The sequence below is a fragment of the Zonotrichia albicollis genome, chromosome 22, assembly GCF_047830755.1.
Source record: "Zonotrichia albicollis isolate bZonAlb1 chromosome 22, bZonAlb1.hap1, whole genome shotgun sequence".
NCBI lineage: Eukaryota > Metazoa > Chordata > Aves > Passeriformes > Passerellidae > Zonotrichia > Zonotrichia albicollis.
The window spans coordinates 8,229,672-8,249,960 of record NC_133840.1 but is presented as its reverse complement, the minus strand read 5'-3'; the positions used below and the strand labels follow the sequence as shown (position 1 = coordinate 8,249,960).

Here is a 20,289-nt window from a genome sequence, read left to right as displayed (position 1 = left end):
ATGGGCCCGGCGGCGCTCGGGCGGCTGCGGCCGCTCCTCTCCGCGGCCCCGCGGCCCGGCCGCGCTCCGTCGCCCTCCCGGGCCGCGCACACGGCCGGTGCCGGAGCCCCGCGGCCGCACCGTGATCTCTACGAGGTGCTGGGAGTGCCGTCCACGGCCACGGCGGCGCAGATCAAGACGGCGTACTACCAACAGTCCTTCCGCTTCCACCCCGACCGCAACGCGGGCAGCGCCGCCGCGGCCGCTCGCTTCGCCGCCGTCAGCGAAGCCTACCGGGTGCTGGGCAGCGCCGCGCTCCGCCGCAAGTACGACCGGGGGCTGCTGAGCGCCGCCGAGCTGCGGGACGCGCCCCGGCCCTCGGGCCGCGCTCCGGCCGCCGCCGCTCCGCCACCGCCCCGCGCCCCCGCCGCCCGCCCCGGGCCCGGCCCCGGCCCGACCCCCTTCGACTTCGACGCCTTCTACCGAGCGCACTACGGGGAGCAGCTGCAGCGGGAGCAGATCCTGCGGGCGCGGCGGGAGCAGCTGCGGCTCCAGCGGGAGGAGTACGCGGCACAGGGACGGCTCCGGGCCCTCTCGGATTTCTCCATCGGGCTCTTCTTCTTCCTGGGGGTTGCACTCATCTACGGCCTCAAGTGACGGCGGGGCGGCCCCCGGGGCGTCCCCCCAGCTGCACGGTGTTGCTGGGGGTGTGCCCTGCACCGCCCTGCGTCTGCTGCTCGCGCTGTGACATTGCACCCTGCCAGCCTGACCTTCAGGCACACAGTGCCCAGGCTGGCACAGTCTGTGCCCTCTGGATGCCTCTGGGGACACAGCCTGGGCCAGGCCACTCAGAGTGACCTTGAGGAGCTCGTGATGTGCCCCCTCAGCCAACACCTCCTGTGCAGTGCCTGGCAGGTGAGCACAGCCCTGGACTCTGGACTGGGATGTGTCCCCTCCTTGGCACAGCTGTGTGCCTGCTGAGATTAAAGGCTGTCAGAGGTGCTGTGTGTGTTCGGCTGTGCCTCTGGTTCTTGCTGCTGTCACAGCTGCTGGTGCCACATCTCTGGAGCTCTCTCTGGGTGGTGTCCCAGCTGCACCACCCTGTGAGAATGGCAGGTACAGGAGGCTGAGATCAGACCTGAAAAATGAAACCTGAGCCCGTGCCCTGGTCAGTGTGTGACACTGCCTGGAGCTGTGTGACAGCACTTTGGTGTCTGCAGTCCTTTGTCCTGTCTGGGGCCTGCCAGAGCTTCACAGCACCCCTCCCTGTGAGGATTTTGGCTGTGGTGCACCTGTGAGCACCCAGTGCTGTTCTCTGTGTCTTACACGTGTCTGAGCATCATTTGCACAAGAGTATTTGCCTATTTAAACACTGAAGTGTTTCAAGAACTGAAGATTGTGTTTCTCAGAACCTTTTCTCCTTCCTTGGGTGAAGGTTCACCTGTGCTATGCTGCTGCTGCCTGGAGGGAGAGAAGATCCCTGGCCATGGCCTGAATGTGCCAAGGATTGTGTGGGGCACTGGGTTTGCTGTCAGAGGGTGAGCAGGAGCCTGAGCCCTGTCCAGAGCCTGGGCTGTGTTTTGTCCCAGCACAGGAATGTCACAAGTGAATGAATGCCCAGTGTCAGCAGTGTGCATTTCTGTGACCCTGCTCAGAGCCTGGGGCAGGGCACAGCAGGGACACACGGGCAAGGTGCAGTGGGGAAAGAGGGAAAGAATTCTACACAGCCAGACAAGAAGAGTCTGAAACCAGCCCAAAAGCTGGAAACAGCACAATAGACATGGCACAGCAGAAAACAAACCCCAGGAGGCTGCAGCTGGAGGAACCAGGGGATGAGGAACACCCTGGGGATGGGCAGCAGCCCCCCTGCACTCAGTGACAGTGAGGAGAGGAACAGAAGGGGCTGGGGTGGAACAGGCTGAGAGCTCAGGCCTCCTGCCACTCTCTGCAGGGAGGGCTGCTGGGATGGGGGAGGTGGGTGAGGGATGGCAAAGGGCACGGTGGCCCCTGAGGGGATGGGAAAGGCACATCTGAGCCCTTGGGCTGGGATGGGAGAGGGATGAGATCTGAGACACAGGTTCAGGCTGATGAGAGCAGTGGCTGCCAAGCTGTGAGCAAGCCCAGCTTGGGCTCCCACAGGGTTTAACCCTCCATGGGGTGAGGGCTTTGCTGCTGGCATGAGGCACCTCTGGGCACCTTCCCCGTTTGCAGGGCCAGACTGCTCCTTGGCCCCTCTCCTGCCTGTGCAGGTTTGCTCTGGTTGCTCTCTGCCTGCTCTCAGCAGCTTGTGCCACCTCCAGCTGCTCACTAGAGCTGGGGCTAAGCTCAGCCCAGGGGCAGAGTGAGCTTTGCAGGGTCCTCCCTGGGTGTCAGTCTGTCCCTTCACTGGGATCACAGCACTGGGATGTCACTGTGGGAGACAGGAGCCTGCTGTGCCCTGCTAAAGGGAACTCTGGAGTTGGGGCTCTGGCACCTGCTGATGCATTTTCATGCTCATCTTCATTCTGTAAACAAATCACTCAGAAGATCAGAGGCAGCACTTTGGGCAGACTTTGGCAGGAAGCATTACTCTGCAGGCTGGAAATGCCAGCAGTGTCCATGGCCCTCCTCTGGCTCCCACCCAAACAGGGGCTTTGGAGTTCCTGCTGTTGGCTCCTCTCTTCCTCCTGAGGTCTCTGTGATGTATCTTGAATATTAAAGACATCCAGCCATAAATTGGTGACAAAATGACACATCTTTCTTGTGGTGGGCCTGGATGGTGAATACTCCTTGCACTTTCTGGAAAGCAGGGGTGAGGGACTGTGACCATGTTCACAGGGGTCTCATGTTGAGGGAAGAGAAGAGGATCTGACTCCATGTTTCGAAGGGTTGATTTATTATTTTATGATATATATTACATTAAAACTATACTAAAAGAATAGAAGAAAAGGTTGCATCAAAAGGCTAGATAAGCTAAGAAAAAAAAAGGAAAGAATGATAACAAAGGCAGCTGTCCCAGATTCTCTGTCCAAGCCACCTGACTGTGATTGGCCATTAATTACAAACATCCAACATGGAGCAATCCCAGATGCACCTGTTGCATTCCACAGCAGCAGATAATCAATGTTTACGTTTTGTTCCTGAGGCCTCTCAGCTTCTCAGGGGGAAAAATCCTAAGGAAAGGATTTTTAATGAAAAGATGTCTGTGACAAGGGGCAGGCAGGAGTTTCACATCCTGACTTCAGCCAGTGAAGAAGAGGCCAGGGAGGGGAGCTCTGTGTGCCTTGCTGGGCGTGCAGCCTGCAGTCAGCAGGGCAGGGGGGCCCCTCTGGAGGTCTGTTCTGTGCTGCCTGGGTGACACCCAGGGGTGGCTGTGCCCTGGTGACACCCCCTGAGCTCTGGTGACATCCCCTGAGCTCTGCTCTGCTGCCTGGACAGGAGGGTGCTCTGCAGTGTCACCTTTGCCCTGTCAGGCCTGGCTGCTCCTCTGCTCCGGGAAGGACTTCAGGAGCTTGGGCACCAAGTGGCTGGAGCTGCTCCAAATGCCCAGCCTGCCTCCCAGCTCCCAGCATACCACTGTTCTGCCCATTTTTCTCCTTGTGTCAACAATGTCATGGCATTCTTGCTATTCCCCAGTTGTTTCCTTGATGGAGAGGTGCCAGGAGAGCTGAGCACAGCCTGAGGGTGCCAGGGCTGTGAGCTGTACAGGGCTGGAAGATAAAGGACAGGATAAAGATGGAAGGAAGGATAAAGGAAGGTAAACCAGAGGATAAAGCTCAGTAATTCCCTGTGGCCTTTACATCTCAGCAGCCAGGATGGATCCCTGGGGACAGTGACACACACAGGGGGTTGTTCCTGTGAGAACAGGAGCCCCCTTCCTGCAGCTGGGGCAAGGCAGCCATCAGCAGGGTCATGGCAGGGAGCAGCTGTGAACTCCTCCAAGTCCTTTTCCTGCCTTGGGGATGTGTCCAGTCCCTGCTGTGAGCTCCTCCAGGTCCTTTTCCTGCCTTGGGGATGTGTCCAGTCCCTGCAGCACAGCTCAGGAGCAGTCAGCAGCAGCAGCTGAGCTGTGCCCAGCCTCTCCTGGCCCAGGTGAGGTGGCAGTTTGAGCTGGGGACTTCACCATGAGCATCCCGAGGCCTTTGCTGGTAGGAGTGTGATGTTCACAGCAGGGATTTCTTCCTTCTCAGTCTCCAGCCCACTGGGGCCATTTTTACAGATATTCTACCACATCCTACCTCTCATTTCCTCACCCTGTGGCTCCCCATTTCACTGGCCTGCACCGATGTGTGTCCATGCTGGATGCTTGTCCTTTGCTCTCTTGTCCCTTGCACTGGGTTTTGCCAGCTGTGTGTCCCCAAAAGGATGACAGCTGTCCCAGGGTGGGTTGCTGGTGGGGCCTCAGCCATCATCCCATGGCCTGCGCTGCTCTGCACCTTCACCCCAGGGCTTGTTTTGTGTTGCTCATTCCCACCCTTAAATCACTGACAGCAAAGGGAAGCACCAAAATCTGAGTAGTTAACAGATGGGAATTGGATGTGTGATAAGCTAAGGAAATCTTAGGCACCAGGGAAACTTGAACAAGCTGAGGCCCTCCAAGCTCAGTGCAGACCCCACTCCCCAGCCCTGCCCCAGCCCCTTTTCATGGGCTGACATCCCCACAACTGCAGGTTTGGGCTGCTGAGCTGCCCCCCTCAGCTGGTGGGTGCTGCAGCCTGGGAGTGTGGGGTCTCAGTGCCTCCTCAGGGCCTCCTGGAGCTGGGCTGCTTTGGGAAGGAAGGGGTCAAACCTGGCTGCAGATTGTGAGGGGCAGGAGCAGGGACTGCAGGCTGGGGAGCAGCACTGACGGGTGGCCATCAGCCTCCTCCCCCCAAAAGGGGCTGTGAGGGCACAGCCCCAGCCCCACCTGTGTGGGCACAGCTCTGCAGCCCGGGGTTGCTGCTGGTGGCCCTGCCCTCCCAGGGAAGGGTTGCCACGGTTGGCAGCACCCGAGGAGGATGGGGACAGCTCCCCCTCCCTTCTGCAGCATCCCCTGAGGCCACTCCTTGGTTAATAGAGTTAATTGTTAATGGACAATTAACAGCCCCGTGCCTGCTCCAGGGGCCCCAGCTGGGGCACATTGGCACCTCCTTCTTGGCTGGTGCTAGCCCAGGTTTGTACCCCTTTGGCACCCCTTTTCCTGGGGCTCAGGGAGGAGTGGGGGCCACCCCTCTTCTCCCAGCTGTTGTGGCTCTCCTGGGCTGGGAATGCTCCTTGTCCGGCCTGGAGCCAGGGATGGGGGCACCCCCAGCTCCCTGCCCGGCTCTGGCTGCTCCCCAGCTGGCAGAGGGCAGCAAGGAATGCAGGTGCACACCCAGTGCCAACCTCTCCTCCTCCTCCCCAGGGGGAGCAGCAGCACCTTTACCCTCCTTGACTCCATCCTGCAGGGCAGGGAGAGGCACAGGGCAGACAGGAGGGGCAGAGGGGTCACCCTGTGCACTGCCAGCCCCTGCCTGTGAGCCAGTGTCCCTGCCTGCCCCATGTCCCCATCCTGCCAGCCTGGGCAGGGCCTGAGCTGTTGGTGCCAGTGGGCAGATGCCCCTCAATCCCAGGGGTACAGGGTGCACCCCCTGCCAGGATCACCCCTGGGGCCAGCCCCAAAGTGGACAGGACCAGCTGCAGGGTGCCAGGAGCCTCCCCAGGGCAGGGCCTCACCTGGCTTGGCACCTTCCCAAAGTTTCCCAAGGTTCTCCTCCCCTGAAGTGGGGTGGTGGCCAGCCCAGCAGGACCCTGGTGTTGCCAGGGCCTGCCCAGTGCTTCTGAACTTCCTGGGATGCTGCAGGGCTCCCATGGACTGACAGACAGACAGACAGACCATGGCAGCAGAGCTTTCCTTGGTGCTCAGGCTGTCACTCCTCGTGCTGCAGCTCTCACAGACACGCTCACCCTGCCCAGGCTGCAGGGGCAGCTCCTCACCCTGAGAGTCCCCACTCGTGGGGCCACTGGGGTGACTCAGGAACTGCAAGGGACCAGGGAAGTTTGTCCTGGAGCTGGTGGCACATCCACCCAGCCTGGGGCTGCAGAGCCCAGGGACATCTTCTTGCCTGGAGAGATGCACTGGGGGATCTGGATAGTTTTTGGGTGGTTTTGCTGCTCGTGCACCATCTCCTGCCTCAGTGCTGTGCCTGGTCCGCTGTGGCAGGGCAGTGGCAGTGGCAGTGACAGCACTGCCAGGTGAGCACAGAGCCTGGCTGGTGAACAGCCTTGCACTGCCAGGCTGAGCCCAAAGTGGGGCTCAGGAAAGCAGCAGGTGCTTTGTGAAACTCCAGATATTCCAGTGACTGCCACCTCCTCACATGCCAGTAAAGGCACAGTGCTGGTCCCCTATTTATTCCAGTTTTAAATCTGCTTTAACTGGTAATACTGGAATATTGGCCATAAATGAGGGCTGGTATTTGACATAAAGCCAGATAGCCTCAGTGGGGGAGGGTGATCAAACACTGCAAGCTAATAACCTGTATTTTGGGGTGGTTTCTGGCCTGAGGCAGGACCTTCTGCTGCTTGGGATGATTTACAATCAGTCTACAAAGCAGAGGCAAGATGCAGGCTGGGCAGGCAGTGAGGAAAGAGAAAAATAATTATACAGAGCCAGAGAGGGTCTGAGAGCACAAGAAGAGTCTGAAACCAACCCAAAAGCTGAATCCAGCACAATAGACATGGCACAGCAGGAAACAAACCCCAGGAGGCTGCAGCTGGAGGAACCAGGGGATGGGGAACACCCTGGGGATGGGCAGCAGCCCCCCTGCACTCAGTGACAGTGAGGAGAGGAGCAAAAGGGGCTGGGGTGGAACAGGCTTGAGAGCTCAGGCCTCCTGCCACTCTCTGCAGGGAGGGCTGCTGGGATGGGGGAGGTGGGTGAGGGATGGCAAAGGGCACGGTGGCCCCTGAGGGGATGGGAAAGGCACATCTGAGCCCTTGGGCTGGGATGGGAAAGGGATGAGATCTGAGACACAGGTTCAGGCTGATGAGAGCAGTGGCTGCCAAGATGTGAGCAAGTGTCACAGACATATTTTATGAAAAATCCCTTTTGACAAGATTTTTCTCCTGAGAAGCTGAGAGGCTTCAGAAATGAAATGTAAACAATGATTATCTGTGGAATGCAACAGGTGCATCTTTGACTGGTCTCATGTGGTTGTTTCTAATTAATGGCCAATCACAGGCCAGCTGGCTCAGACTCTCTGGTCAGTCACAAGATTTTTTTATCATTCCATTCCTTTCCTTTCTTTGCTAGCCTTCTGATGAAATTCTTTCTTCTATTCTTTTAGTGTAGTCTTAGTATATAATTTTCTTTTAATATAATACATATCATAAAATAATAAATGAGCCTTCTGAAACATGGAGCCAAGATTCTCATCTCTTCCCTCATCCTGGGACCCCTGTGAACACCACCACAGGCAAGCCCAGCTGGCCATGGGGTGTAACCCTCCATGGAGTGAGGGCTCTGCTGCTGGCACAAGGAATCTCTGGGCACCTTCCCCATGTGCAGGGCCAAGCTGCTCCTTGGCCCCTCTCCTGAGGGAAACACACACTCATGGCAGGCTCTGCCCCCCTTGCTGGAGCTCTCAACTTCCCCAGGGCAGTGATGTCCTGAGCCAAGTGCCAAGGAAAGGTCTGGGGCTCCTCAGGCTGGAGGGCTCTCCTTGGCTGCCAGTCACCTCCAAGCTGGCAATGCCCCCTGGTAACCCTTCCCTGCCTCATCCTGCTGTTCACAGCCAGAGCAAAGGGCAGAGCACACACACAGAGCACAGAAAGAGGCTTTATTCAGGAACCATGTGGCACACCCAGTGCTCCTGTGCCTTTTCCCTGCTATCCCTCCCAGCTAAGCCCACTGACACCCCTCCAGCCCACCCATCCCCAGTTCCTGTTCCCATTCCTCCAGCTGTGGATGCAGAGCCCTCCCCAATGCAGAACCCCTGCCCCAACCCCACACCTCCATCCCTGTATGAGCTCCCCCATGTGCCACCCCACAGACCCCTCGGAGCTGTGCCTACAGCACCCCAAACCCCTCCTGTTCCTGCCCTGGGTGCTGCTGCCCGGCCCCGGGAGGGGCAGGAGCGGGGCCATCCCCCCCTGCCCCATGCCCACCGTGCCCCGCTACCGGTGCGGCGGCTCCTGCTCCCGGGGCTGGGCGCTGGGCACGGGCACGGCTCCAGCGGGGCGCAGGGGAGAGCCCAGGCCGGGCACCTCGGAGCAGGGAGACGCTGGCTGCTGTGCCAGGGCTGGCAGATGGTGCTTGGGAGGCGCAGCGGGCACGGGGAAGGGCGCGGCAGCCTCCGAGGGGACGAGGACGGCGGGCACAAAGCCGTAGGACAGATCGAAGGGTTTGGGGGCTGCTCCGCTCTGCAAGGGGGCGAGGCGGGCCGGTGCCACGCTAGCCGGGACACCTGGGCACCCCGCAGGGTCCTTCCTGCCCACCTGGTCCTTCTGCACCTGCTCCTTGTGCAGCAGCTCCTGCAGCTTCTCCAGCTGGGTCCGGCAGACATGGGAGCGCGTGCGGCTCTGGCAGAACGACTCCAGGAAGGCCTCGAGGGGCAGCTCCTGGGCCAGGAACTGCTTTATCTGGGCCTGTGGGATGGACAGTGGGGCTAGAAGGAGCACCCCTGGGCTCTTCTGCAGACCCTGGCACAGGGGAGGGCATGGAGAGGACCCCTGGCCCTGGTAAGGAAGGGACAGCAGCACAGGGGTCTCAATAACTCACCTCTGACTCTGCTTCGGAGGCATCAAGCTTGGCTTGGAGCTGGCCCAGGGCGCTCTGTGGGCTCCACTTCTCCAGGTAAACATCTGTGTGTCACAAGGGGATGGGGCTGCCAACCTTCCCCTGGATAACCTCGCTGCTGGGGGTGCTGAATTTCCCATCCCCAAGCATCCACTGCCCCCCTCCTTGCACTGAAACCCCTCCAAAACACACCCTGGAGCCACCTGCACACCAAGGCTTCCATCCCACCCTGGCTGCCCAGAGAATCTCTGGATGCCTCATCCTTGTAATTGTCCACACTGGGCTTGGAGCAACCTGCCCTAGGGAAGGTGTCCCTGCCCACAGCAGAGAATGGAACGAGATGATCTTTAAGGTGCCTTCCAACCGAAATGATTCTGTGATTCCATGGCTGTTCCCAGCTAAGGATGTGCTGTGTCACAGGGAGCATCATCCCCCACCACTCCTGAACCATCTCCCTGGGGTAGGGTCAAGAATGCTGAGCCCACCTGGACCCTCACATCAACAGGGCTCGCTGTGGATGTGCCTCAGCCCAGGGGCTGCTCCCCACTCACCCAGGCGCTGCTGCTTGTCCCAGCAGGCCTCTCGGATCTCCTGCAGCTCCTGGTACTTGATGGCCAGGGAAGCCTTCCCATCCTCCAGCCGCGGGCGCAGGGACAGATTCACCTTGGCCTGGGTGCAATTTGAAGCCAAACACATTTCCCGCTCCAGCTGGAGACTCTGGAACTGTGGGAATGGGATCGGGGCCGTGTGTGTCAGCAATGAGAGAAACGGGCAGAACCGGTCAGATCCAGCACCTTGCTGGGCAGGGGGCAGTGTCCATCCGGGGGTGAACCCCCTTTATCTGCACTGCCTCCATCCCTCTGCTTTGCCTGGTTAGGGGGTGAATCCCGGGGGAATGCAGCGGCTGCAGCCGGGCTACGCCACCTGGCTAAACCCGACCGCGGCAATCTCCGCAGGGAGAGCGCTCGGCAGAGGACACGGATGTCACGGCAGGGACACGCACCCTCCCCTGGCTGCGCACACCCCGCCCGCACTCGGGGCCACCCGGGGCAGGGGCTGGGATGGGGCCGGGAGCGATTCCACGATAACCTGAGCCCGATTCCGCAGCGCAGCCGGGAGGGCGCGGGGCTCATCCCGGCTGCGGGAAACGACACCGGGCTGGAGGGCGGGCGAAGCGCCGGGGCCTCGGCACTGCTCGGGATGCTCGGGCAGCGCAGGGGGCTTGGTGGCCACGGGTTGGTGGCCCTGGGTTTGGTGGCCACAGGTTTGGTGGCCCGAGGTTTCGCACCGGGAGCCCCGCGCAGCCGCGGTCGGGCCGCCCGTGCGGAGGCTCCCCCGCCCCGCCGGTGGCTCTGCGGTTCCTCCGGAGCCCCCGGGATTGCGGGTGTCAGGATGAGGGCAGCGGGCGATGGGAACGGCGGGAGGTACCGGCCCCGCAGTGCCGGCTCCGGGCCGCGGGCGGCTCCGCCCTGCGCACCGGGACAGCCCCGGAGGAGCGAGCGGCGCCCGGCTGGAGCCCGCGGGCGGCGGGACAGCGGCCCCCGGCCCCCCGGCCCCGGCCGTACCTTTCTGCAGAGGCGGGCGGCGCGCTGCAGCCGCGGCTCGTCCTGCAGCAGCGCCCGGAGCTGCGCCGTGCTCAGCGCCCCGAGGCGGCGCGGGGAGCCGGGCGGCGCCGCGGGCCGGGACATGGGCCGGGATAGGGATCGGCTCCGGCACCGGCACCGGCACCGGGACCCCCGCCCCCGCCGCCGGCAGCCGAGCGCGCCGCCCCGCGCCCGCCGCCCCCGCCGGTCTTAAAGGAGCCGCAGCGGAGCGCGGAGAGATCCCGCACCGCTCCTGCACCGCACCTGTACCGCGCTGCTCCTGTACCGCTCCCGCACCGCACCTGTACCGCACCGCTCCGGCCGGGGACACGGGCACTGTTCTCGCTCCCCGCACCCTGCACCCGATGCGTGCAACCAGAACCCTCTGTGAGCACCCTGCTCCTCGCTGCACGGATCCTGCACCCCGCTCTGGGCACCCTGCTCCCGGCTGTGCACAACTTACACCCGCTGTGCGCACCTTCCACCCGCTGTGGGTACCCTGCTCCTCGCTGCACAGATCCTGCTCCCCGCTCTGGGCAATCTGCACCCACTGTGGACAACCTGCACCCCGCTCTGGGCAACCTTTTCCCCCCTGTGAGCACCCTGCTCCCTGCTGTGGGCACCCTGCTCTCCACTGCACAGATCCTGCACCCTGCTCTGTGCATCCTGCACCATTAGTGCACACCCTGTACTCCCCACTGTGAAAATGTCTGGTGAGACCAAGCCAGGATCACTGTCACCCAAGGGCCCCACAGCCCTCTGGGCACATCCTGCACACCAAGTCCCTCCTGCCGCCACTGCAGTTTCATTCCTCATGCCCTGGGACAGCCTGGTGCCCTGTTAGCCACTGGCTCAGGAGAGGTGGGAGCCGTGGGACACCCTGTCACTGGGATACCCCATCACCAGAGCACCCTGTCACTGGGACACCCTGTCACCAGAGCACCCTGTCACCAGAGCCCCTGTCACTGGGACACCCTGTCACTGGGACACCCTGTCACCAGAGCCCCTGTCACTGGGACACCCTATCAGTGGGACACCCTATCCCTGTGGCACCCTGTCACCGGGACACACTATCAGTGGGACACACTATCACCGGGACACCTTTGTCACTGGGCCACCCTGTCACCAGGGCACCCTGTCATGGCACATCTGTGCAGCCCCTTTGTCCCCTGAAGAAGCTGCCCCACTGGGACCAGGAACTGCTGCCACAAGGTCACTGAATGATGCAGGGATTCAGCAGCCTAGAAGAAAAATTCCAGGGCCCCTCTAACAGCCATGTCTCCTTGCTCTACCAGCTTCTAACCCTGGCTGCTCTTCCAGCCAACACAAATCCAGGCTGGAGTTGCTCTGTGGATCCCCTCCCTGTGCTGTGCAGGTCACAGGGCCTTTATCACAGTGTAACTGGGTTTAATTTTCTTACATCCGTGAGAAACACTCAAGGCTTTCTCTCTCTCCAGGCTGAGTAACCTGGTTTAGTGGAAGGTGTCCCTACCCCTGGCAGGGGGCTTGGAATGAGATGGGTTTTAAGGTCCCTTCCAACCCAAACCAGGCTGTGATTCTATGGTAAGCCTCAAGACTCCAGTTCTGGCTTCTGACATGGGATTTATTGGGTCTCAGGGGAGAAGATCAGAGGTACAGAAGAGATGTCATTACTGAAGAATGAGCTCAAGCAAGCATGTTTATTGGATGCCTTATCAAACACTGCAGAGAGGCTCAGAGTACATGGAAATTTGGGGCATTGCTTTCTGTGAGTTCTGGAGACAGCAAGGAAACTGATGTAACTCCAGAGCTGTGTGTTTTCCTCCTACAGGGAAGGTACATGCGGAATCCACAAATTTCATCAGTGTTGTTTTAATTCTTGATTATGAACACAATAACAAGGAATCATTGGCAAGCACAGGGGAATGGAGCTGAGCAGAGGGGAGTCTGCAGATGGAGAGGGGGACTGTAAAGTGGCATTTCATTAAAGCCCTGCTACCCTTGTGCTCCTCGCTCTGCTCCAGAGAGGCTCACACTCTTAGGCCGTGCAGAGCCTTTGCAGAGTGTCCACTGTGGACAGGAGGAGGAGGAAGCACTAACAATAAGAAGCTGGTTTAATGAGGATAAGAGAGGATTTGCAGTTCCCCTTGCAGAGGTTGCCCCATGTCAGGCCACCCTTGTAATTCAGCCGCACGGAGTAACAGGACGAGTACCACCACCCTCCCTCATAGCTGTAGGCACAGTTCTTACTGTAGGTGTCCTGGTCCTGGTCCTTTGTGGAGAATTTCATGTTGTCGTGCATGTTGTTGGGGTTGTCTGAGGTCATGGCGTCGCCGGCCGTGCCGTTGTAGGAGCCCAGCCTGAGGCGGTAGCCGTGCTCCTCGTCCTCCACGCTGAACAGGTTGTAGTCTGCGAAGCTGAGGTTGTCTGCAGAGTCCTGGATGACAAACCTCACCTGGTAGACCTTCTGCTTGGCAATCTGGTGGATGTACTCGGTGCCCAGCCAGTACTCGGTGCGCACGTTCCCGAAGCCGAACTTGTAGGTGCTCCAGGCCTCGGCCCAGGTGACCGGGGTGTCCCTCTGGTTCCTCTGGATGACGGTCCAGCCCCCGTGGGTCACGTTCATCTCGCAGTACACCACCAGGTGGTGCAGCCCCTTGGGCTGGATGATGTACACGCCGCTGTGGCTTCCCCGCGGGATCTCACTGCAGTCCTTGGGCCACCCTGAGGCTGCAAACAAGAGATGGTTATTGAATCCCCCTGAGAGTGGGGCGTTTCTTTTGTGTCTGAATCCTTCTGCACACACATTCCTAGGCTGCATTCCTGCCATGTGCTCACAGGAGTAAATCAAAATCTTGCATGATCAATGACTTGATAAACTCTTACATGATCAGTGTAAGACGTTATCAAATCAGGGTGCCATTGGCATGGGAGTAATGTGCTCTGACTCCAATGATTCAGAAGGCTGAGCAATTGCTTTGTTAAGCTATATTATATTACACTATACTATGTTATTATATATAATAATATTATATTATAATATATATATATATAATTATTATATAATAATAAAATATAAAGAAATTATATTATATTATATTATATTATATTATATTATATTATATTATATTATATTATATTATATTATATTATATTATATTATATTATATTAATATATTATATTATTACTGTACTATTATATTATACTATACTATACTCTGTACTACTCTATACTATACTAAAGAAAAACCCATGACCCTTTCAGTTATGACACAGCTTTGATCCAATTGGTCTCACAGTCCAAACAACCATCAGCAAAGTCCAATTAACAAATGTCTTTTGCTGAACAGTCTCCATAACACATCCCACATGTGCCAAACAACAGGAGCAGCAAGCAGAGATAAGGATTGTGTTAATTCCCTTCTCTCTCTGAGCTTTCTCACTGCCTTCCCCAGGAAAAATCCTGGGAGAGTGAATTATGTCTCTCTCTGTTCAAAGAGTTTGTGAATACCACAGGAGTTGAGCTTCACACCTTCCTGAGACAGGGTTCAAAGTGATGGGAACGCACTGTGAAAAAGTCTGGTGAGACCAAGCCAGGATCTCTGTCACCCAGGGACCCCACCCAGGCTGGGCTGAGCCTCAGGGATTTGCCTGTGTGGTGCAGTTGATGCATCACCACAGACAAATGCAAATCTGGGGCAAAAAGTCACTTGCTGGTACAGCACAGAGGTTTAGTGCTCTGCCCCAGAGAGAGGGGGGCTGTGACATCCATATTTCCTACAATTAAATCAGCCCTTGGGACCTCAACAGGGAAAAGCCATTGTTGCTCTCTGGCCTTACCCAAGTAGCTCTTTGGAGCTTTCCTGACTTGTTGGATTTGATTATGGCCTTTCCAAAGTGTCTGTACCTCATACAACAAACAGCTGAGTGTACCTACACACTGCTGGGAAGGAATTTGCTCCACTTGCAGTGCCTCTGTCACCAGCTGTCCCCACCCAGGCAGGGCCGATCTTTGGCCTTAGGGGCCAATGTTGACCCAGCCAGCTCAGTAACTCTGTCACATCCAACTGTGTACTGAAAATAAGAAAGTGACTAATCACCACTTCCCAGCAATGAAGCATCACTTTCCAGTTTGGAGCTTTATCTGGAAAATTCCCCATGCAAGAGCCCCTCATCAAGCACTGAGCCCAGGACACAGCTGCAGCAGAGTCCCCTGAGGTTGTAGCTGCAGCCCATCAGACAACCCACATATTCCTGGCAGTGCAGGGGTAAGACATGGGAGAGTTGTCTGAGGGCTCTTGGTGAGCCCAGTGATGGTGGAACCCCCAGGAGAGGCAGAGACTCACCATGGCTCACTGGAGGGTGGTGGGCGATGTCCCTGGCCTGCCGGACGTGTCCATCACCATCACCTAAATTAGCACAGGAGACAGGAGTGAGTGTGGAGGGGTTTGAGGGTCCCCAGGATGAGATGGGAATCTTGACTCCATGTTTCAGAAGGCTCATTTATTATTTTATGATATATATTATAGGAAAAGAAATTCATATACTAAAACTATACTAAGGGAAAGAGAAAGGAGATATCAGAAAGCTAGAAAAGAATGAATAATAAAATCTTGTGACTGACCAGAGTCCCCACAGAGCTTGACCTGTGATTGGTCATCAAGTAAAAACAATTCACATGAGACCAATCAAAGATGCACCTGTTGGTAAACCATCTCCAGACCACATTCCACAGCCATCAGATAATTATTGTTTACATTTATTTTCTGAGGTTTCTCAGCTTCTCAGGAGAAAAATCCTGGCAAAAGTATTTTTCAGAAAATATGTCAGTGACAGAGTGAGTGTGGGGAGTAGACATGTCAAAAGCCTGCTAGGAGAGCTCAATCTTCTCCAGATGATGTTTTCTGTTACTGGTGTTAATTCCAGAGGAATTCACCAATTTCAGATATCAGCAAGTTGGTAATTTGGGGGAATTTACATGGTGTTAGAGTGAGGCTGATGCTTTCTTGGTGGAAAGGATTTGGAGATACTGTGCAGGGGAAAACCCCTAATGGTGGTGGCAGAACTGGGGAGATGGGTGTCAGAGTGCAGCACCAGCAGTTAGACTTGGGAAGAAGAGGGATTAAAGAGAGGGGGAAGAAATGTGAGAGCAGACACAGGAAAACTGGCTCAGGTGCTGGGAGTTGGGAGAGGAGTCTGCTTAAAAGGGAATTTGAAGGATGTTGCTGGAAGAAAAGATGGTTTAGAATGAGTTAATGCAATTCTTCTGCAAGGACATCTCTGTATCCACTGATGGCTGTAAAACAGAAGGATCAGTCACAGGTTTATGGAATCACAAAAGCCATTCTAGTCCCCTCTCTACAACAGACAATTAACCCTGCAGCTGCTCAGGGGACATCCTCAGATACTGCTCCCTGCCTTCAGTCCCAGCTGGCACTGTCACCTCCTCCCTTGTGAACTGTTTGACTTGAGCCTCTTGCACTCTGCATAAGCCCTGACACACTCTGCCTGCCAGACTTCTGGCTTTCTCAATATTGATATTGACTCTCTTTTTGACTCCCTTTGACTTTCTTTACAACCTGAGCCTGTGTGGAGTGGGAAACACTCATGACATGGCCTGGAGGAGTTTCCTACCATGACATTGTTGTAAAACATCCTTCTGTTTTTCTACAGGCACGTGGAGCTGTTCACTCCTGTTTGTGTTGTAAGGCAGTCTGCCTCTGCTCCCTTCTGCTCTCATCCCCATCCCTTTGTCAGCACTCCTCTCCAAGTCAGCCTTTGGAATGCTGCCTGTCTCTCCTGGTTTGCATCCATGCTGATGTTTTCAGAGCACACCACAGTGCTGTGGGTGAGAGATCACAAAATCAGAATATCCCATGTAGGAAGGAAACCACAAGGGTCATCAACTCCAACTGCCTGCACAGGACAACCCCACAATCACACCATGTTCCTGAGAGCACTGTGGAGCCCAGAGCACACATTCTTTCTCTACTCAGACTTGCAGTTCTTGCTGAACCCTTGTTCAGGCTCAGTGCTCCCTGTGCTGGCAGTGTCCTGACAGGTGATCTGAAACCAAACACTTGGACCTCGAGCTCCTCTGCCAAGCACATTTCCAGTTCCCTTGGAAGGGAATCAGCTCTTTCATGCTACATCCCACCCACAGCCCCTGTGTTTTCCCTGAGCATCTCCTCAAGGGCTCCTCACTGCTCCTGGTACCTGCAGGACACTCTGTGCCATCACCTGGCTGATTGCCCTGGGCCAGTGCCACTGCCCAAACTCTTTGTATTAATTTCATTTATTTCCTCTTTGTATTGAGGTCTCCCTTGAATTCAGTTCTCCACTGATGATTTCCAGAGATGGGAGCTGTTCTCCCTGTCCTCAAAACACACAGGGAACATCTTTAACCCTTCTCCAAGGAAGAGCACATGGCCCACAACACTCTGGGTTTGGTCTTGCTGCCAATTTGTCCTTTCTATTCTGTCCATTATGGACAGGATAACTTCATGCCATGCAGGAGATGAGACAGGCAGCAAGCAGAGGGGCACCCTAAGGTTACTCTTGCTCCAGTAGGACACTCTCAGACACTCTCAGATCAGTATTTAGTCCTTCCTTGGTGTGACAGAGGCATGGGCAGGCTGGTGAGGATGTGGGCTCTGTAGGATCTGACTGATCAGGACCTTGCTTGCCTCTCCCTGCTGCAGGGCCATACTTACCCAGCTGGGAGGGCTCTGGGGGAGCATTCATAATGTCATCCATGGTGCCATTGAGGAGGTACAAGTTCCTTATGTCAACATCAGGAAAAGATGCTGCCAGGGCCAGCAGGCAGGTCAAAAGCAGGAGACAAAGGCCCTGGGTAGCTGAAATGGGAAGAGATTGGAAGAAAGAGATCAGAACTCTTCTGTTGGAAAGCCACTAACCCCATTCAGAGTAAAACAGGAAAATGAAACTCTGTGTAGAGCTCCCTCAGAGCCATGAGCCCCATGCTGATGAGTTCATTTAGATGAGCTCTCCTGTACACATTAGCAGGAGTCATTAGTGGTGGCACCTGCTGTAGTGGTATTTGCGATCAAAGAAGTGCCAAAACCTTGTCCAAACCCAAAGTGCCCATGATCAGAAATCCCTATAAAACTCAAGATTTGGGATAGACATTACAAGCAGGATAAACACAGAGGGACGAATCCTCTTTCTGCCCAGCTCCCATAGCACAGAATTCACAGAATCACAGAATTCACAGAATCCACAGAATCCCTGGGTTGCAAGAGACCTTAAAGATCATCGAGTCCAACCCGGCCCCAACACCTCAACCCAACCCTGGCACCCAGAGCCACATCCAGGCTTTGTTAAACACACCCAGGGATGGGGACTGCACCACCTCCCTGGGCAGCCATTCCAAAACTTTATCACCCTTTCTGTAAAAAACTTTTTCCTGATATCCAGCCTGTATTTCCCTTGCTGCAGCTTGAGGCTGTGTGCTCTGGGTCTGTCAGTGCTGCCTGGAGACAGAGCCCAGCCCCAGCTGAGCACAGGCCCCTTTCAGGGAGCTGCAGAGAGTGATAAGTTCACCCCTGAGTCTCCTTTTGTCCAGGCTGAGCACCCCCAGCTCCCTCAGGGCTTCCTCTCAGGGTTTGTGTTCCCAGCCCCTCTCCAGCCTCGTTGCCTCCTCTGGATGTGCTCCAGCCCCTCCATGTCCTTCCCAAGCTGAGGTGCCAGAGCTGGGCATAGCACTCAGGCGTGCCCTCAGCAGTGGTTTGAGCTGGGGCTGCCCTGGGGCTGTGGGCAGCAGGACCCTGGGGTGAGAACAGCCCCAGACAGGGCTCTGTGTGTGCCAGCAGCATGGCAAAGGCAGCACAGCCCTCCAGGATCAGGGTCTGGGGTAAATGATGCCCTTTCTGTGCTTATGTTGGTTGTGTGGCTGCTTCAAGGTTTCCATATGAGGACAGCTGCTCTGGTCTGCTCTGGTTCAGAGCACTAGGAAAAACCACACTTTTGGCAGTATTCAAGCCAAGTAAAATAACAGAAGTTTGTCCTGATTCCTAAAGAGTGGGACACTGTGGAGCTGCCTGCCTGTGGAGAATTCTGCTCCTGATAAGACACTCACAGCTCACCTGGCAGATTACCAATGTGAGCCCCTCAGTGTTCAAAACCAAGCAGAGCCAACACCAATTGCATTTCCCAGGAGTACCTGGGTTTGGCACCATTCTCTGGGATGCCTGAGAAGGAAAATGATCATGGATGGCAGCCCAGAACCACCGTGTGGAATTGCAGCCACCCTAGAAACAAACACCCCATTCTGGGAATGCTGAGATGTCCCAACTTATAGTGCTGGTTACAGTTTTACAGCAAGTCTTCTAAACACACTTCAGTCCAACTGATTCACTTCTCAGCTCCTACATAACATTTTGGGTGTTGATATATTTGTGTTTAGGGACATGTTTAAGGATATTTTTCCTTGAGGCCCCCAAGGAAGAAATGCTCCCTGCCCTGCCAGTCCTTCCCTGGGACTCGTCCTGAAAACTCTGCATAGGAAGGAGATGCAAAGGAGGATCAGCCTCTTGTGGGTGCTGTGCTGGGGACAGCAATGAGCCATTGAGCATTTGACCTCCAGATCTGGGTACCTGTTCAATATCACACATTCAGCAGGAAAATCTAAAAAAAAAAATCCCTTTTCTACTCTAGAGTATTTAACTCTTTCTTTAGAGAACTGAAAATTGCAAAGAATGGTGAATACAAAACTTGTAAAATGGTCTGTGTGGTGCTCCAGGACTACACTGGTATAACCTGGAAATAGCAGAGCATGCAGGCTCAGCCCAGGGCAGAGCAGGCACAGACAGGGACTCAGCACTAGGACATCCAGGGTGTGGGGAGGGCTGACCCTGCAACAGAGTGCTGGGATACCCTGTGGGCTGCAGGCACGCACTGAGGTGCCATCCTATCCCATCCCATCCCATCCCATCCATCCCATCCCATCCCACCCCACACTCACCCATGCTGTCTCTGTGGGCACCTGTGGAGCTCAGAGCTGGGTGCTTTTGGCCTGGCTGCAGGGGTGTCCAGCCTGAAAGTTATAGGGTTGGGCAGGGGAGGGGGTGGAGGCAATGAGACCCAAACCTCAGCACTTGTCCCCTGCTTGGCAGCAGGACCAGTGGCTCAGGGCTTATTTGCTCTCCACCATCAAGTGATCAGTCCTCAGGCACTGAAGTCACACAGGTGAAGAGCTTTCTCCAGGGGCAAAGCAAATAATTTGGTGGCAATAAGCTAATGCTTTGAAATGACCCCAATTCAGTGTGCAGTGTTTCCCCAGGGAATGACGTTCTTGGGGCATCTCCACAGGGCTCAACTGGTGAGCAAACACCCAGGTGACTTTCACCTCCTGGATGGAAATCAAACACCAGGCGTAAATCGCTCTCTTCAGAGCTGGCATTGAGCTCAGCAGCCCCTGGGAACCCCACAGACCCTTTAGGGAAGAGGCACTCCAGTGTTCTTGGGAAACTGAGCCCTGAATTTCACAAAGTCCCACTCCAGTGCCTCCTGACCCCCCTGCCCTGCCACTGCCACGCTGCCCCTTGTGCAACACCTACTGTGCCCCCCTGGCACCAATCTCAAGGGGGTTCTGGGCATCATGAAGTGCCACTGATGTCAAATGGTCTCACTTGGAGCCCCTCTCTGCTCTAGGGCACTCACACCGTGGATGTCTACAGATAATGCCAGACCTTTCTTTCAAATCTTTCTGGCTGCTGGGCTGCAGGAGCCCTCCTGACTGAGAACACTGCAGGCATCCATCCCAGGGAAAAGGGGAAGGAAGGGAAATTAGATTTTAAAACATCAGCTTGAGTCTGTTCAAAGACAAAAAAAAAAAAAAAAAAAAAAAAAAAAAAAAAAGTAGAGAAGTTGTGGGACCTCAATTCCCTGACATTCACAACTGACCCAGCCCTAGACAGCCCATTCAAGTTTGGCACTGAGGCCAAACCAGAGGCACCCAGACATCCCCCTGGTTTTGGACACCCTGTGTCTCCA

At 55.9% G+C, this 20,289-nt stretch overlaps 3 protein-coding genes across 5 annotated transcripts; 1 reads left to right on the top strand and 2 right to left on the bottom strand.

Annotated features, from left to right (window-relative positions):
* Positions 1-982, top strand: DNAJC30 (DnaJ heat shock protein family (Hsp40) member C30). The gene has a single exon (XM_074557135.1). The coding sequence runs from the start codon at positions 1-3 to the stop codon at positions 634-636; it is 636 nt and encodes a 211-aa protein (XP_074413236.1). The 3' UTR covers positions 637-982.
* A 6,754-nt stretch (positions 983-7,736) lies between these two features.
* On the bottom strand, positions 7,737-10,518 carry VPS37D (VPS37D subunit of ESCRT-I). Of its 3 annotated transcripts, XM_074557131.1 has the most exons (5): positions 10,279-10,516; positions 9,265-9,436; positions 8,696-8,778; positions 8,413-8,562; positions 7,740-8,337 (listed from the first exon to the last, which is right to left on the bottom strand). In XM_074557131.1, the coding sequence occupies exons 1-5, from the start codon at positions 10,399-10,401 to the stop codon at positions 8,092-8,094; spliced, it is 774 nt and encodes a 257-aa protein (XP_074413232.1). In that variant the 5' UTR covers positions 10,402-10,516; the 3' UTR covers positions 7,740-8,091. The 3 variants fall into 3 exon arrangements, with proteins under 3 accessions (XP_074413231.1, XP_074413232.1, XP_074413230.1); XM_074557130.1 differs by having other exon boundaries at positions 7,737-8,562; positions 9,265-9,382; positions 10,279-10,518; XM_074557129.1 differs by having other exon boundaries at positions 7,743-8,562; positions 10,279-10,515.
* A 1,852-nt stretch (positions 10,519-12,370) lies between these two features.
* Positions 12,371-19,262, bottom strand: LOC102064140 (fibrinogen-like protein 1-like protein). The gene is made up of 4 exons (XM_005491753.2): positions 19,259-19,262; positions 16,989-17,132; positions 14,622-14,684; positions 12,371-13,005 (listed from the first exon to the last, which is right to left on the bottom strand). The coding sequence occupies exons 1-4, from the start codon at positions 19,260-19,262 to the stop codon at positions 12,371-12,373; spliced, it is 846 nt and encodes a 281-aa protein (XP_005491810.1).
* Between the last annotated feature and the right edge of the window lie 1,027 nt (positions 19,263-20,289).

Excerpts from the sequence above, each read along its gene's own strand:
- DNAJC30 (XM_074557135.1), top strand. The coding sequence starts at position 1 with ATGGGCCCGGCGGCGCTCGGGCGGCTGCGGCCGCTCCTCTCCGCGGCC.
- VPS37D (XM_074557129.1), bottom strand. The coding sequence starts at position 10,401 with ATGTCCCGGCCCGCGGCGCCGCCCGGCTCCCCGCGCCGCCTCGGGGCG. Across the intron at positions 8,779-9,264 it reads GGACAAGCAGCAGCGCCTGG|ATGTTTACCTGGAGAAGTGG; the intron begins GTGAGTGGGGAG and ends TGTGACACACAG. Across the intron at positions 8,563-8,695 it reads CCTCCGAAGCAGAGTCAGAG|GCCCAGATAAAGCAGTTCCT; the intron begins GTGAGTTATTGA and ends TCCATCCCACAG.
- LOC102064140 (XM_005491753.2), bottom strand. Across the intron at positions 14,685-16,988 it reads CCCAGAGCCCTCCCAGCTGG|GTGATGGTGATGGACACGTC; the intron begins GTAAGTATGGCC and ends GTGCTAATTTAG. Across the intron at positions 13,006-14,621 it reads CCACCCTCCAGTGAGCCATG|CCTCAGGGTGGCCCAAGGAC; the intron begins GTGAGTCTCTGC and ends TCTTGTTTGCAG.